Genomic DNA, 17801 nt, shown 5'->3' with positions numbered 1-17801 from the left:
GGGTTTCACCATGTTGGCCAGGATGGTCTCGATCTCCTGACCTCATGATCCCCCTGCCTCGGCCTCCCAAAATGCTGAGATTACAGGCATGAGTCATTGTGCCCAGCCTGTTTCCTGACTTTTTAATGATCGCCATTCTAACCGGGGTGACTTGGTATCTCATTGTGATTTTGATTTGCGTTTCTCTAATGACCAGTGATGATGAGCATTTTTTCATATGTCTGTTGGCTGCATAAATATCTTTTTCTGAGAAGCGTCTGTTCATATCCTTTGCCCACTTTTTGATAGGGTTTTTTTTTCTTGTAAATTTGTTTAAGTTCTTTGTAGATTCTGGACATTCGCCCTTTGGTCAGAGGGATAGATTGCAAAAATTTTCTCCCATTCTGTTGGTTGCCTGTTCACTCTGATGATAGTTCCTTTTGCTGTGAAGAAGCTCTTTAGTTTAATTAGATCCCACTTGCCAATTTTGGTTTTTGTTGCCATTGCTTTTTGTGTTTTAGACATGAAGTCTTTGCCTATGCCTATGTCCTGAATGGTATTGCCCAGGTTTTCTTCTAGGATTTTTATGGTCCTAAGTCTCTGTTTAAGTCTTTGATCCATCTTGAGTTGATTTTTGTATAAGGTGTAAGGAAGGGGTCCAGTTTCAGTTTTCTGCGTATAGCTAGCCAGTTTTCCCAACACCAGTGATTAAATAGGTAATCCTTTCCCCATTTGCTTGTTTGTGTCAGGTTTGTCAAAAATAAGATGGTTGGAGATGTGTGGTGGTATTTCTGAGGCCTCTGTTCTGTTCCATTGGTCTGTATATCTGTTTTGGTACCAGTACCATGCTGTTTTGGTTACTATAGCCTTGTGTTATAGTTTGAAGTCAGGTAGCATGATGCCTCCAGCTTTGTTCTTCTTGCCTAGGATTGTCTTGGCTATGCAGGCTCTTTTTTGGTTCCATATGAAGTTTAAAGTAGTTTTTTCCAATTCTATGAAGAAAGTCAGTGGTAGCTTAATGTGGATCTCATTGAATCTATAAATTACTTTGGGCACTATGGCCATTTTCACGATGTTGATTCTTCCTATCCATAAGCATGGAATGATTTTCCACTGGTTTGTGTCCTCTCTTATTTCCTGGAGCAGTAATTTGTAGTTCTCCTTGAAGAGGTCCTTCACATCCCTTGTAAGTTGTATTCCTATATATTTTATTCTCTTAGTAGCAGTTGTGAATGGGAGTTCACTCCTGATTTGGCTTTCTGTTTGTTAGTTATTGGTGTATAGGAATGCTTGTGATTTTTCCACATTGATTTTGTATCCTGAGACTTTACTGAAGTTGCTTATCAGCCTAAGGGAACTTTTGGCTGAGACGATGGAGTTTTCTAAATATACAATCATGTCATGTGCAGAGACAATTTGACTTCCTCTCTTCCTGTTTGAATACCCTTTATTTCTTTCTCTTGCCTGATTGCCCTGACCAGAACTTCCAATACCATGTTGAATAGGAGTGGTGAGAGAGGGCATCCTTGTCTTGTGCCAGTTTTCAAAGGGAATGCTTCCCGTTTTTGCCCATTCAATATGATATTAGCTGTGGGTTTGTCAAAAATAGCTCTTATTTTGAGATACATTCCATCAATACCCAATTTACTGAGAGTTTTCAGCATGAAGGGGTGTTGAATTTTGTTGAAGGCCTTTTTGGCATCTATTGAGATAATCGTGGTTTTTATCATTGGTTTTGTTTATGTGATGGATTACATTTATTGATTTGTGTATAGGGATGAAGCCAACCTGATCATAGTGGATAAGCTTTTTAATGTGCTGCTGGATTTGGTTTGCCAGTATTTTATTGAGGATTTTTGCATTGATGTTCATCAGAGATACTGGCTTGAAATTTTCTTTTTTTGTTATGTTTCTGCCAGGTTTTGGTATCAGGATGATGCTGGCCTCATGCAATGAGTTAGGGAAGTTTCCCTCTTTGTCTATTGTTTGGAATAGTTTCAGAAAGAATGGTACCAGCAAAAATATGGAACGCTTCATGAATTAGCATGTCATCCTTGCACAGGGGCCATGCTAATCTTCTATGTATCATTCCAATTTTAGTATATGTGCTGCCGAAATGAGCACACCACCTTTGTCTCTTACTGTTTCTACACACATTACTTAAGCTCAACCCACCTAAAAACATAATTTCTGTTTTATTAATACCCCAGTGTTTTCACTAATGTTCTTGCCTCTACCAAAACTATTCTTAACAACTTTCCCCACTTGTCAAAATTTTTACCCATCTTGGTTAACATTTCCCTATCTGCAATATTATTTCATCTAGAAATAATATCTCCTTCTACTTCCCATTTCTAGATTATTCTGAAGCAAACTCAAGATGTCACATCACTTTACCTTAAATATTTCAGTATCTCTAAAAGATAAAAGTACTATTTAAAAAGAACCACAATACTATTACCAGGCATAAGTAATAATTATTTAATATCATCAACTATGTCATTCAAGTTTCCCACAGTCTGGATTTTGCTGATTATATCCCTGTGGTGTCAATGAACATGCTCTTCTATCCCCTGTATTTCCCACAAATTAATGGTTAGAACTAGAGGCTAAATCAGATCCTGGCTTGCTTGTGTCTTGGATAACTACTTCCTAAGTGCTGTTATATACTTTCATTAGAGGGACATAGCTGGTCTATCTCTTTTGAGAATGTTATCAGTCATTGATGTTCATTACTAGGTCCCTTCATGAGGGGTTTAAAAAAAGATAGTATTGGAATTTTATCATTCTTTCTTCATTTACAAACTATACCACCAACATGTGATGTTACTATAAGACATATAATATTGTGTGTATGTATGTATACTTTTAGAAAGAGAAATTTCCCTTCATCAACTATTTGGTTACTCAGAGATACAGTACATACAGAGAAAGCAGAAGAAATGTTTGGTTCTATTTACCAATTTTCAAAGTAACAAGTTGGTTTGCTGGCATACTGTAAGTTGACCAATAATTTTTATTTTAATATATTATGAACTCATGTATTTAAACATATTTGATGTTTTAAACCATTGCAGTTATTCTCTTTATTGATGCTTAAATTGTATCATCTTTAACAGTGAGAACCAATTGGAGTTGGCTCTTGGATCTTTTTGAGTTGTTTTTCATAGCTGCCTTGTTTTCCAGTATGACAAAATGTTCCACGGTCATATTGTACATTTCCTGCCCCATAGGTGAAATCTCCCATTTCTTCAATGATTTTTAGTTCCTTTTAATAGGAAATGGGAGTGTAGAGATCACATTCTGGGCATTACTGGATAGGTAATTGTTTCTGGGCCTTTTCAGTAAACAAAGCTAGATTTTGTTATTGTTTTGTAGCTTTTTTAAGATAAAGTACTTTATGAGTTCATACAGCTACTTCCAATTCAAGCCCAGAATTTACTTAACTTCACCAATCTTATATGTATACTGCCTTCATGGATTTTTTTCTGATCACCTCAGCCAGAAATGATCACTCTTCCTTTGAACCACATCACCCACTTCAACACTTTTATAGTAATCAACATATTAACCTTTAATTTATTGTCATTTCTATATATGTCTGATTTTCTCTACCAAATGGTAAGGAATTTGAGGATAGAATCCATCCTTTGTTACTCTTTGTTAAATAAAGATAAAATTCCTAAAGTGCTGATATATTTCCTGACACATAAATACCACTTTCTCTTTGTATTCCTTTAAAAATGGAACCGTATTATACATGTACTAAAAATTATATAAATGAGAGTTAAATGAATAAATACAAATTGGATTTATGTTAAGCTTTTCAGATATAGCGTACTAGAAACTCCAATTTTAGTGGCAATTAATTTAAAGATATTAAGGTTGTTGGAAATAATTTTTATTTAACTGATATAAAAACTTCTTAACATTTACAAATTGTACAAAGATTGGTAGCTTAGATATTTTTTAAAAAATGCTATACTAAGAGAAAAAACTAAAGACCACGACAATATTCCACATTATAGGTTGAGATAATGTGACTATGAAGTATTCTAATCAACTAAAAAAAATATTGAAACCACTTTTGATTGAAGTAAAATGAATAATGCTAGATTTAAAGACAGTGTGAAGTCACACTTTGGTCTGTAACCATGTTTATTACATAAACTTATTTAAAATGTCACTTAAATGAACCATTCCAAGGTATAATAAAAAAAAGAGGTAGCAAATGAAAATTAAAGCATTTATTTTGGTAGTTCTTCAATAATGATGCGAGAAACTGAATTCCATCCAGTAGAAGCATCTCCTTTTGGGTAATCTGAACAAGTGCCAACCCAGATAGCAACATCTACTAATCCAGCACCAATTCCTTCACAAAGTCCTTCCACTGCAAGACAAAGATGAAAGTTACATCTTTCTTTTGAACAAAGAGCAAAATCCTTTAGTTACATTTTATAACTTTAGAAAGCTAGTTTGTAATTCTGTTTAATGTAATGCTACTTAAACATTCTAATACTTGATAAGGTTTTCATAATAAAGTCCTCTTTTTCTAAATTGATACATAAATATTTTTAAAAGATGTATACATATCCATTCTATGATACAAGTTTAACAGTCAGTGTTCTTATAGGTTTCAATCTTAAAACCAGAATTTGTATAGTTACAGAGATAACTTAAAACAGCAATTTATTTGAGTAAACAAAGAAGGGCTATATATACTTTTAGAAGCCAAGACTTTCATTTGATATGCAAGTCTTTTTTAAAAAAGAAAACGCTTTCCAACACTTATCTGCTGATAAGTGATGCTAGACAAGTAGACGAAATAACTTTTTTTTTTTGAGATGGAGTCTCACTCTGTCGCCCAGGCTGGAGTGCACTGGCGCGATCTCAGCGAACTGCAACCTCCGCCTCCCAGGTTCGAGCAATTCTCCTGTCTCAGCCTCCTGAGTAGCTGGGACTACAGGCACGTGCCTCCACACCTGGCTAATTTTTTGTATTTTTAGTAGAGATGAGGTTTCACCGTGTTAGCTAGGATGGTCTTGATCTCCTGATCTCATGATCTGCCCACTTCGGCCTCCCAAAGTGCTGGGATTACAGGCGTGAGCCACTGTGCCCACCAGAAGAAATAACTTTTATAACATTAAAAGAAATTCTACATAATCATTACACCAGTCCTTCAATCTAGGAATCCCATTTTACACAGAATTTCCTCATAGTGAAAAAACATAAACCCAAAAAAAAAAAAAAAAAAAAACCTGCTTTTCCTCTGTGTTTTTATGCATTATAATTATGTACCTTTTCACATGTCCTCTGGACTTTCAACTACTAACAATACAAGTTGCATTCCATCTTACCAAAGTCTTCTCTTAAATTAAAAAAAAAAAATCCCTTAGTGACCATTTTAGCAGGCAAAAAGACATGGTACCTTTAATGTATGTGTAAAGCTGGAGAAGAAACTGTAGGTTGGCAGATTCTTTAAGAAAATGAATCCTGGTTTTCTGTCCTTGTGATAGTTTGCTCACTCGTAGGTGGGAATTGAACAATGAGAACACCTGGACACAGGGCAGGGAACATCACACCCCGGGCCTGTCGTGGGGTTGGGGGCAGGGGGAGGGATAGCATTAGGAGAAATACCTAATGTAAATGATGAGTTAATGGGTGCAGCAAACCAACATGGCACATGTAGACCTATGTAACAAACCTGCATGTTGTGTACATGTACCCTAGAACTCAAAGTATAATAATAATTTAAAAAAAGAAAGAAAATGAATCCTGATATATAAGTGCTGTAGTGGATGACTTCATGTGACTGGTTAGGCTTCCTATTTGATTGAGGTTAGTGCATTCCTGCTGAGACCCAGGGATGTAGGTCTGAAGCAATCTACTTACCTAAACTATCACAGGAGTAAATCCAAGGCAAGTCTCTCAGAATCCAGGGACCTGTCTCTGGTTCAGGCCTCTTCCCAAGTTGGGGGAACTAAATAGTAGGCCCACAATCCCATTTAATCTGGTACTCTTAGTACCATGACAAGTGGAAATGCCTAGAAATGCTCATGTTTTCCCAAGGTCTTGACAGCCATGGCCTAGAAACTTGTTCACTTCCCCCTATGGCCTAAGGACATCACACAAGCTTGGATCTTGCATCAGCCTCATCTAAGGAGAGTCAAATGGTCACTTCATGGTCTTTAGCAGATGAAATAATGTTGAATGAATATTTTTGCTGTGATAATGTAGTATGATAGCTTGTTAAGTGAAAACGATATGTTGGATTGGGAGTTCTCAACCTGTTTTCCTCTTAGACCCATGTAACAGATGACAACCATTTGTCAAACTCCCATGGGCATATCAAGGCTTTAAGCCATACTCTGATATGCTAACTGTAAGTGCACCCCTTTCCTTTCCCTTAAGAGAGACTATCAGTATGTCAGAGAAAGTGATTCTATTACAGAGATAACTTTTAACCCACAATAATACAAAACTGTTCATAACAAATTACTTGTGACACTCCACCCAACTGATCACACCAAATGAGTTTGCACACAATGGTTGGGAAATGCTATGTTAAATTATTTATAAAGTATATGCATGTATAGGTCACAGTTCCTGGGCCTAAGGGCTTACATTAGCAAAATATTAACACATACCTTAAAGATAACAGAATAGAATGTAAGTTGCTTATATCAACTACTGTCTAAACATATCACTTCCTAATCAAATTTTATTTTTAATATCTAGATTCTTATTTTAAAGACTGTTTCTTAGATGGGAAGCATGTATCTAAGGACTTAGTGAAGAAGGTTTTTAATCTGATTACAAAGAGAACTGGAAGCCAAGAGAACAGGGAGTCAGTTTCTGCTCTCCTGAACACTGATTCTACTTTCCTGTGTAAGATGCTGTATTTCCCTGGGTTTCTCAATATGCAAAGAGAGGGGGTTAAAATCTCTTCTTTATGTTTTAAGGATATTGTGAGGATCTGAGGGAAAATGTGGAGGGCATGCCCTTGATTGCTTAGGAATAAATTGGTTTTGGGGTTCAGTATCTGACTTGGAGCCCCAAATCATGCTGAAATGTTATTTCTGAGGGAAGGGAAGAGTGAGATTATCTCCTCCCTCCCCTCAACCATTTTTAAGTATAAGATTAGTGAAAAATCTCTCCAAGAAATTAAGGGAATGATGCTAACCATATGTACAGTTTCTTATTTTTCTTATGTGAAAAGGCATATGAATATAACAGTATGAATATAACTTGCTGATGCTACCAGGCTGTGCCATCATGGTGTGCCATCCACCACAACTCAAGAAACCAAAATGGCCGACAACCAAATATTGATAGTGGTGTCTCTAGAGGATGAGATTAATAGTTTTTGTTTTGTTTTGTTTTTTGTTTTTTTAACTCTTCTACTTCTGGTATTTTCTAAACTTTCTTTAATGAATCTTAAAATAGAACAAATAGGCTGGGCATGGTGGCTCATGCCTGTAATCACAGCACTTCGGGAAGCTGAGCAGCAGGATCACTTGAGGTCAAGTGTTCAAAGTTGCAGTGAGCTATGATCCTGCCACTGTACTCCAGGCTGAGCAACAGAGTAAGACCCTGTCTCTAAAATAAATAAATAAATAAACAAACAAATACATAAGTACATAAAACAACCCAATGATATTTTTCTGACAGTTTAAGTGACCACTGAATGTCTTTTTTCTCATACTAGGTAGAAACAGAGAATACAGAAACAGTATAAAAATTTTCTCTTTTACAGATTCAGCAGACAGTATCCACCCTTTTAAAGGATAAGGCAGAAAAATCAGTTAGTCTGAGCCAGTGGTTCTCAATTTTGGCTGAACATTAGAATAACCAGGAGATTTTTTTTTTTTTTTTTTTTTTTTTTTTTTTGAGACTGGGACTCACTGTCATCACTCAGGATGGAGTGCAGTGGGGCAGCCTCAGCTCACTGCAACCTCCACCTCCTGGGCTGAAGCCATCCTCCCACCTCAGCCTCCCTAGCAGTTGGGACTAATTGTTTTGTTTTGTTTTTTTGTTTGTTTGTTTGTTTGTTTGTTTGTAGAGATGGGGTTTCACTATGTTGCCCAGGTTTGTCTCAAACTGCTAGGCTCAAGTGATTGCCCGCATCAGCCTCTGAAAGTGCTAGGATTTCAGGTGTGAGCCACCATGCCCGGCCAACCAAGAAATATTTAGAAAGTCCCATTGCCAAGTCTGCACCCAGACCTATTAAATCTAACTCTCTGGAAGGGTGGGATGGGCATTTCTTTTTAAAGTTTCCACAGTTCCTAAAGTGAGCCCAACATGCAGCCAAAGTTGAAAGATCACTGCTCTATAGCATTACTGGCTATTTTTCCATGTCATTTAACTCATTGATTTTCAAGCCTGGGGCACATCAGAATCACCAGGGGATCTCAAAAGAAGATATTCATACAGCCAACAGACACATGAAAAAATGCTCGTCATCACTGGCCATCAGAGAAACGCAAATCAAAACCACAATGAGATACCATCTCACACCAGTCAGAATGGCAATCATTAATAAGTCAGGAAACAACAGGTGCTGGAGAGGATGTGGAGAAATAGGAACACTTTTACACTGTTGGTGGGATTGTAAACTAGTTCAACCATTGTGGAAAACAGTATGGCGATTCCTCAAGGATCTAGAACTAGAAATGCCATATGACCCAGCCATCGCATTACTGGGTATATACCCAAAGGATTATAAATCATGCTGCTATAAAGACACATGCACATGTATGTTTATTGTGGCACTATTCACAATAGCAAAGACTTGGAATCAAGCCATACATGTCCATCAGTCTTGATCGGAGCTATGATTAAGAAAATGTGGCACATATACACCATGGAATACTATGCAGCCATAAAAAGGATGAGTTCGTGTCCTTTGTAGGGACATGGATGCAGCTGGAAACCATCATTCTCAGCAAACTATCACAAGAACAGAAAACCAAACACCGCATGTTCTCACTTGTAGGTGGGAATTGAACAATGAGATCACTTGGACACAGGAAGGGGAACATCACACACCAGGGCCTATTGTGGGGAGTAGGGAGGGGGAGGGATAACATTAGGAGATATACCTAATGTAAATGACGAGTTAATGGGTGCAGCACACCAACATGGCACATGTATACATATGTAACAAACCTGCGCATTGTGCACATGTACCCTAGAACTTAAAGTATAATATTAAAAAACAAACAAACAAACAAAACACAGAAGCTATGGTCTTACGGCTAGAGATTCTGAGTCAGTTCATCAGAGATAAGGCCCAGACATCTATATATTTTTAAAAGATCGAGAGGTAATGCAGAAGTACAACCCAGGGTGAAGAACCATGCATTGAAAACTTGTAGAGGTACCTTTACAGTAGGCTAGTGAACCAACATGATAGTGGGACTCAAAACTAATCTTACTTAGATCTGAGGCACATCTTACAATGTCACAATTTTACATACCAGAAGAAGTGCGATGAATATTAATTGTTGAATTCATTTCAGGGCTTCCTTGGTCCAAATAAATGATAGCTTCAATGGGAAGAGGTCCTGAACATTCAGCTCCATTGAATGTGAAATACCAACGCTGACAGCATGCATTTCTGCATTTTAGCCGAAGTGAGCCACTGAACAAAACTCTTAGAGCACTGTTTGAACGCATCTTTGTAAATGTACACTCCTGTCACAAACATAGAAATAGGATTTAATGAACATTTTCTATTCTAATTAAAAAGAGCTTTTGAGATTGGTGAATTTTACTTAACTATCCTTTTCCCCAAAATGTATTTAAAAAGTTTAACTCGGCCGGGCACGGTGGCTCATGCCTGTAAACCCAGTACTTTGGGAGGCCGAGGGGGACAGATTACTTGAGGCCAGGGGTCCGAGACAAGCCTGGCCAACATGGCGAAACCCAACTCTACTAAAAATACAAAAAATTAGCTGGGTGTGGTGCAGCGCATGCCTGTAATCCCAGTTACTTGGGAGGCTGAGATGTGAGAATCACTTGAACCTGGGAAGTGGAGGTTGCAGTAAGTCGAAATTGTGCCACTGCACTTTAGCCTGGGCAAGAGAGTAAGACTGTCTCAAAAAAATTAAAAAAAAAAAAAAAAAAAGAAAGCTTAACTTTTATGGAGGGAGAGAGATTTTCTGCAAGCTAGATAAGAGATTTTGATATAGAAACTCTAAGAAAATCAAATTGCAGCTTTCTTAGAACTTTTCACCCCATTGAGGGTATCTTTCAGATTTACCAAAAAAGGCTAACCTTTAGTACTCTTGATAAACTCAATTTATATATTTCCTCTTTTTTTGTATTCAAAAAATACTTACTGAGCCCCAGCTATGTGCTAGATGGTACAGATAGAGCAGTTAACAAACCAGAATCCCTACCCTCATGGAACTTACATTCTAGACTAGTGCTGTCCATTTGTATTCACTCTTGATCTGTTTCTTTTCGAGCAACAGCATACAGTATAAGGGAGTAAAGGATAGGCAGAGTTTTTAGTCTTTATCTATATGACACAATGATAAGGCCCAGGTTTCTTGTTTGCTTATTTTCTCATTGGTCGTTGCAAATTTGACTGTCTATTGGCTCATGGACCTATTATCATTTACTTGTAGAAGGTTCCCATACCCATCCTGACCATTGCTAAAAGGAACTTGAAAATATATTAATAATTCAGAACCCACAAGGATAGCTTTTAGAAAGAACTCGGTAACTTTTGATGAACAACTATAAACAACCAGTCTATCAATGTCAGATGTTTAAATAACTAGGGAATATTTTAACAAAAATGCTTTCTAGAAACACACATGAACACAGAAAAGGTCAGAGTCATCATAACTATGGAAGCTACATAGAAATTCTATCACAAAACAGTTAAATCAAGACAGTCTCAAACTCTTATAGATAATACAGCAGAAAAAGCTGAGATAAGGAACAGGGATTATACAGAGTGCATCTTAAAATCTTAGAGTTTTATGAAATGAAAATTTCTTGTAATTGCTTGATGGTAGCAGCAAAATCATGAAGTAATATGCTGTGAATATGGAACCATGTACAGAGTTGATCAACAAGAGAAAAGAGGCTTATAAATAGCATCAACTTCTTCAACTTTCTTCCATGCCAGTGGACTTGCCAATTACTTTTGAAGCAAACACTAATCAAAGTGACTGAAACATTAGTCAAAATACATTACCAGACAGGCTATTTTGAGTAATTCCCCACCTCTCAGCCTTAATGTTGCAGAATAACTTAAAATAATTGCTGTAGTACCTCACATCTAACCCATTTCACTTCTCTTAGGCTTAGCAGTTTTAAGCTGGGCATGCTACCTGAATAAAGACAAACACCAATGGACTTCTGCTTCCAGATCAATGTGGTAATTTCTTGGAAATTGTTTCCCACCTTTATGTCTGAAGCCAGGGCAAAATTTCTTAGACTAAATTTAAATTTACTTTAGGATAAGACTGGAAAGTTGCTTACTGTCCAACATAGACACATATGCTCTCTTTTGTTTGCATTTTTAAAAAGTATTTTAGATACTATGGTTAAAATCATATGCATTTGTCTTAGAAATATCTGTATGAAATTAATTCTGAAATGTTATAAAGTTTTTCATTAGTTTTAGATTAAAAGTCACATGCTACATACTTCTCTTCTTTAAGTCTTTTTAGTTAAAAAATAATAATAATATGTCACCTAAAAATTAACACTAAAATATGAAAACCCTTAAATTTTGCTTCAATTTTAAAATAATTCAAACTTTACTTACCGCAATTTTCCCAAGATCTATGCCATAATTCAGTGAACTCCATGAACACTGCTTGTAGTTGGGTGTCCAGGACTCCTCAAAGCTTTCCCTCAAACATTCCCCCTTTTCTCCTTTGAATCCATCCCGACCTGGAATCCCAGGGGTACCCGGAATGCCATTGGCCCCAGGGCTCCCATCTCGACCAGGCACTCCTGCTGGCCCTTGTAAGCACATTCCATTATACTATAATGAAAAAGAAAAGGCAAAGAAAACTCTCACTACTTAAGAGTCAAAGACTCAGTATGATTAGAATTGCATTTATTTTGAGCACTTGGAGTCAAGAATCCCTTCATATCACATGCCCATGTTCTAGATGAGTTATTATAGAGAATTCATTTTCAAATTATTTCTAAAATATTGTGATTTCTTTCATATTTTTTAGTGCACAAACTTTACACACACACAGGTACACACACACACATCAGAGGAGGACAAAATTATTTCATTTACCTGCTCCCTTCTACTGCTTATTATAAGCATATACAATTTTAAATAGCTGTATTCCAAGGTGGAAATAATTTGATATTCTGCTTTTTTCTTCTAACTCTGTATCTTGCAAAGAGACCTGGACTTTTACAGTTTTATGCAAACATTGCACTATTTTTGGATACATAGTTTATTTCTACTTTTTTCTTATGAATATTATTTGTATCCATATAGCCTTTTTCTTCTTTTGAATTATTTCCCTAAGATAAATTCCTAGGGAACATAATTATAAAATAAAATCTTAAGAGTTAATAATTATCTTGTACTGGCAGTATCTCCAACTTGGATATGGAAATCCCTGCTTCTTCCGGTTTTTTTTTTTTTTTTTTTTTTTTTTTTTTAGTAGAGACGGGGTTTCACCGTGTTAGCCAGGATGGTCTCGATCTCCTGACCTCGTGATCCGCCCGCCTCGGCCTCCCGAAGTGCTGGGATTACAGGGGTGAGCCACCACGCCCGGCCGCTTCTCCCTGTTTTTAAGTGGGGGAAGCAGTGCTTAACATTTCTGGCCTCTCATCCCACCCCTCCTCCCCAAGGAGAAGCAGTAAGTGCCCTAGTTTCAGGTTAGTTCCCAACAGGGGACTATTCACAATCTGTCAGTCTGTCTGTAAGGACTAGGATTCTGTATGTTAGTTTTGGGGAAGGATATCTTGTAGCATCTAATGCATGAATTCTAGAGCCAGTTTCTTTGGATTTTATCCCGGCGCCACCTTACATTAGCTCTGTGAGACAGGGCAAGTTACTCAACATTTTGGTGCCTGTTTCCTTATCTGTAAAATGTGGATGATAATAAAGAGTCTTACTTTATAGGGTTTGTATGAGATTTAAGTGAATAATATATAAAATGTGCTTAGAACAATGCCTGGAACACAGTAAACACTGCGTGTGTCAGCCATTATTATTTCTATGATTCCCCCAAGACCACTGCAAGGCAGCGACTCTGGGTAAGTGTGTCCACTGCCCTGGGTGGACCTTTCAGGGTCTAGACCTGGGGAAGAGAGCATTAGCAAACCCACCAGCCTAGCACACATAAGCCATACATGCCAATGCTGTATGATCAGTGGTAAAGGTGATATCTTGTGCTCCACCTGTCTAATTCCTGTGTCTACACCTGAATTGGTTCAGCTAGGAACAAAGGTGCCATTATTAGACACTCCAAAACCCAAGGCAATCCATTTAAATTTTTACTCTAACATTTCCTCTAATTGTGTAAGTTGCCTAGTATTATCATTCTGTATAACTATACTTTCCAATGAAAACAAAAACCAAAGTTTCTTAGATATTAAAGTAACTTCAAAGCTTATCTTTTGACAACAGTATCTGGGATTGGATGATAAAATCCAATAGTTATCTGGGAAAAATCCGATATAATTAGACTGATGTTTGCTAATCAATTTGCTTCTCCATCGCCAGTTTGAGTTTTGGTTTGATAAATGATTTTTTTAGTCTTTGACATTGCCATTTTCCTGACTGTAAGAAGAAAAAGACACTACTACTCATTTACTGTCAGAGAAATAGTAAAAAAAAAAAAAAAAAAAAAAAAGAAAGAAAAGAAAAAGCATTTAACAATTACAAAAGTATTCAAAGATACACAAAATAAAGTATTTTAAAAGTGCAAAATATTTCAAAAGTTTGGTGTGTTTTAGACTTTATTTTTATTTTAGTAATTTAATTCACTTTCACAAGCAGATATATACAATGTTTAGACATACATTTCAAATGGGAATAAGACTGCTTCTGATATTCTTTGATTTTTTTCACCATTATTCCCCTCAGGGCAAGATGCTACACGACTAAATTTTATTTTCTTATATATCAGTGGATCTCAACTGGCGACAATTTTGTCCTCCAGGGGTCACTTGGCTATGTCTAGAGACATTTTTGGTTGTCACAACTTGGCAGGGGGGATTGCTACTGGCATCTAGTCTGTACAAACGAGGGATGCTGCCAAATATGCTACAATGCACAGGACACTCCCCACAAGAATTATCTGGCCCAACATGTCCATCGTGCCATATTGAGAATTTTTATTCACCTTTTCATCTAAAAGATACATTTCAGAGACTATATAACTTTACTTGACTCGATTCCACAGGTGTTACATCAGTCTTCTACTTTAAAATGCTAACCCAACACATGCTTAGTACTCTCAGTAAATGTCTGTGGAATGAAAAAAAAAAAATGTTGAAGGGAAGCGCACTTATATACGCCCCTGTTTCTTTCGTTGGCCACCAGGGGGCAGACCTTGGTGGAAGCTTGAAAGGAAAGCTTTGAAAGATCCTATACAAAGAAGTTGCTTTATAGAATCTGTTGAAACCTTAATGACTGTGGACTTTTTCTGTCAGCAAAACCAAATTCAACCTACAGGATGCACCTGAGCCTGACTGCAAAATGTTTTCCAAGTCTGGCTAGAGTTGTGGGAAACCACAGGTACTGTAAATCCTTGAAGGGGGAAAAATAGCAAGCTTCACAGGAAAAATGGGCATTTTGTGTATCATAACTATAAATTCATAAAATGCAAACTACACATGAACCACACTCATTTGGTACAGTTTTAATAATTTGGACACTTAAAATAGAACTGTTGCCTGAACACATAGTTCCCTTTTGTGGAGCAAAATTACACAGCCTGTCACCAAAAAGTGCTGTAGTGAAATGGGGGGATTTTTTTTTTCCAGCACTTTTGAATCCAATATAGAACTAGCTGCCAGGGAACTTGGTATATTAGCTCAGTTTAAAATGGCAGCTTAACAAATTCAAAACTTTCTTTTAATTAAGAAAAAAAAAATGCCCCAACTTACGTCTTGCAATGCCTGTAAGTCATGTTTGTCTTTAAGTGAGACTGAAGTTTATGATATGCCAAGGAGTATGGTAGCTGTGAAAGGCTCCCTCGTATCACAGGGCAGAGAACCTCTCCGCCCTCCACTGGGTTTGTTGATTTTCAGAGGGAAGGATTTTAAGCAAACATACCTTCCCACAGATGAGCCCCTGGAAAGCACCACGGCCGTTCATTTCCAGTTTCCTGGAAACTGTTTTTTCCCCAGCTTGACTGTGATGCTCCTACCGGGCGTCCACATCCGAAGACCCAGGGTGTGTGTAAGGACTGACTGCCCATTTGGTTTAAACAGAAGACGCAAAACAGGTCCTTAGGGGGTTAGCGCCGGGCCCCTTCATTTCCCCTTCCGGCCTTAAACCCTCTGAACCATTCCTAGTCCCAGCTGTGGTTGTCCAACAAAGTAAATTGCAGCCCATACTCCCTAGGAAGATGACCCAACGTGACTCATAGTCTTCAAGTTACAAAGAGTTGGACGGATGCTTTGTGGGGGTTGTTATTCTCTCTCGCAGGCAGACGTGGCCACCAGCCCCAACAAAGGACACGTTGCACCGCCCTGGCCCAGGTCCAAGTCCATGGGATCAGCGAGGCCAGGGTTTTTCCCAGGTCCACTTCGGACCTACCCAAGCTCCTCATCCTACCCTCACTGCCGCCCTATCCCTCCCACCCTTCCCAAAGGGTCCCCCTGGGGCCAGAAATTATTGGGAGACTCCCTGTACTTCAGGGAGTCCCACTGGGCCCATATCGCATGCCCGCTCCACGATGGCCTCCCATTTTGGTCTCGCCTCTGAGTTCCAAGACTCACTGCACGCATAACCAAGGTCCTTCTTTACCTGTAAATAAAAAGCAGGACACCCAGGCGCAGCAAGACACACGACACACAGCTGTACAGACAGACACCCCCAACACCCAGACTGACGCCCTGCCCGTGCGGCACGCGGCCAGGTCCCCTCCACCAGAGCGGCGGTCCGGCTCGGCTCCCCCGGACTCACCAGGTCCACCACCTCCCTCTGCCGGAGCTGCGCCTTTTGCTTCCCCTTGGGGATCTCAGAGGCGCTCGACGGCGCCGGCAGCTGCAGCAGCAGGAGCAGCAGGAGGCCTCGGAGCCGCTGCGGGGAGGCGGCGGGGCCCTGGGGTCGCATGGCTCCCGGCTGCCCGGCAGCGCGGAGCTGGAGGCGGAGGAGGAGACCGAGGAGCTGAACGTGGTCAGTTTCTGGCCCCGCCGCGCTCGGAGGCCGCCGCAGGCTGCATCAATGCGCCTTTCACCCGCGCGCCTCTCTCCCTCCCTCAATACCTCCCGCCCCCGCGACACCCGGAGCTTCCATCCCGTAATAGGCCCCGAGCCCCCACCCCGAGCCGGGCGTGGGGCGGACCGAGAGCCGGGCCCGCCCCCTCCCACTGCAGTCTCACTGCCTGCCAGGACCCCCGCGGGGCTGCGCAGACCCCAGTGGAGAGCCCGCCTGCAGGGTCGGGGCAGGATGGCCGTGGTCAGGAGCCGCAGGTTGGGGATTCCAGCAGGGAAGACAGCGCCGCCTAAATGAACATTGTAGAGACACGTGGCTTAATCTGGGTCCAGGAGCCACCTTCAAGGGTCGTCAATCTATGGCATGGGTCGGCAAGCCTTTTTATTTGTTTTTTTGGCGATGACATTTTTGGAGGCTGGAAGGTGGAGGCGGGGCGGGGGCTGGAAGGAACCATAGGTTTCATCAGGTTTTCCAAGAGTCCCACGATCCAAATGATGTGTAGACGCTGTTTTCAAAAGTGCTAACACACTAAGCTCTTGGCACAGTGCAAAACCTTGCACGCGTACTCTGTCCTCGCAGCAATCCTGGCGGGTTGGGAGGGTTAATGCCTCCTGGGCTACTCTCATAAACGAATGAGGAAACTGAGGCTCGGGGAAGTTAATCAACATCCAGTGGAAATGGTAGTTCACTTTTGAGTACTCTTTGCCTCTGATGGATATTATCTTTTTGTAACCCCCCTGTCCTCCTTTGGTCTGTCCATTCTAGAAGAAATCATTCTCAGGGCCCAGGATACCCATCAGGTAGGGCCCGGTTGGAGCAGGAGATCCTTTATATATAACTGGCTGGAATCAGGCATAACAGAAGTCTTGCCACACCCGTAATGACACAAGGCTGTGACGGATGGCAATACTGTGAAGTCAAATTCAGCTCAGCAGGGGTCTCCTTATAGACCCATACAGGTTTTCAGGCGTTGGGGAGTCCAGCTGATGGATATTAAAGAGAGGAGGCAGTCTAGCAGGGAAGCAGGTCAGGGCAGTTCTGAGAATGCCTACTCCTGGTTTGGTAGCTAATTACAGGTAAATCTCACTTGTTTTTCTAGAAGCAGCAAAAATCCAAATGAACTGTAAAGCCAGGGCTGGTTATATAATTTGCCCCGCCCAGTGCAAAATGAAAATGCAGGGGATTTTGTTAAAAAATTATTCAGAATTGCAAAATGGTGTCAACAGAGCAATAAATCGTGTGTGGAGTCCTTCTAAGTGCCTGGCCCTGTGTGACAGCACAGGTCAAATGCCCATGAAACTGGCCCTGTATGGGGTTGCAATCATAGTCTCTGATAAAACAGACTTTAAACCAACAAAGATCAAAAAAGACAAAGAAGGACGTTATATAATAGTAAAGGGATCAATGCAACAAGAAGAGCTAACTATCCTAAATA

General features: G+C 39.6%; 1 protein-coding gene and 1 non-coding gene across 2 annotated transcripts; both read right to left on the bottom strand.

Moving 5' to 3' along the window:
• Positions 1–1996: 1996 nt before the first annotated feature.
• LOC116268806 lies at positions 1997–2103 on the bottom strand. Its single transcript, XR_004175956.1, has one exon. It is a non-coding gene; the product is annotated as a U6 spliceosomal RNA (small nuclear RNA).
• Positions 2104–3858: 1755 nt separating this feature from the next.
• On the bottom strand, positions 3859–16415 carry CTHRC1 (collagen triple helix repeat containing 1). The gene is made up of 4 exons (XM_003903050.3): positions 16115–16415; positions 11768–11989; positions 9459–9675; positions 3859–4369 (listed from the first exon to the last, which is right to left on the bottom strand). Exons 1-4 carry the CDS (start codon positions 16262–16264, stop codon positions 4227–4229), a joined length of 732 nt encoding a protein of 243 aa, XP_003903099.1. The 5' UTR covers positions 16265–16415; the 3' UTR covers positions 3859–4226.
• Positions 16416–17801: the final 1386 nt, after the last annotated feature.

The sequence above is a fragment of the Papio anubis genome, chromosome 8, assembly GCF_008728515.1.
Source record: "Papio anubis isolate 15944 chromosome 8, Panubis1.0, whole genome shotgun sequence".
Lineage (NCBI taxonomy): Eukaryota > Metazoa > Chordata > Mammalia > Primates > Cercopithecidae > Papio > Papio anubis.
This window is presented reverse-complemented; position numbering and strand designations above follow the sequence as displayed.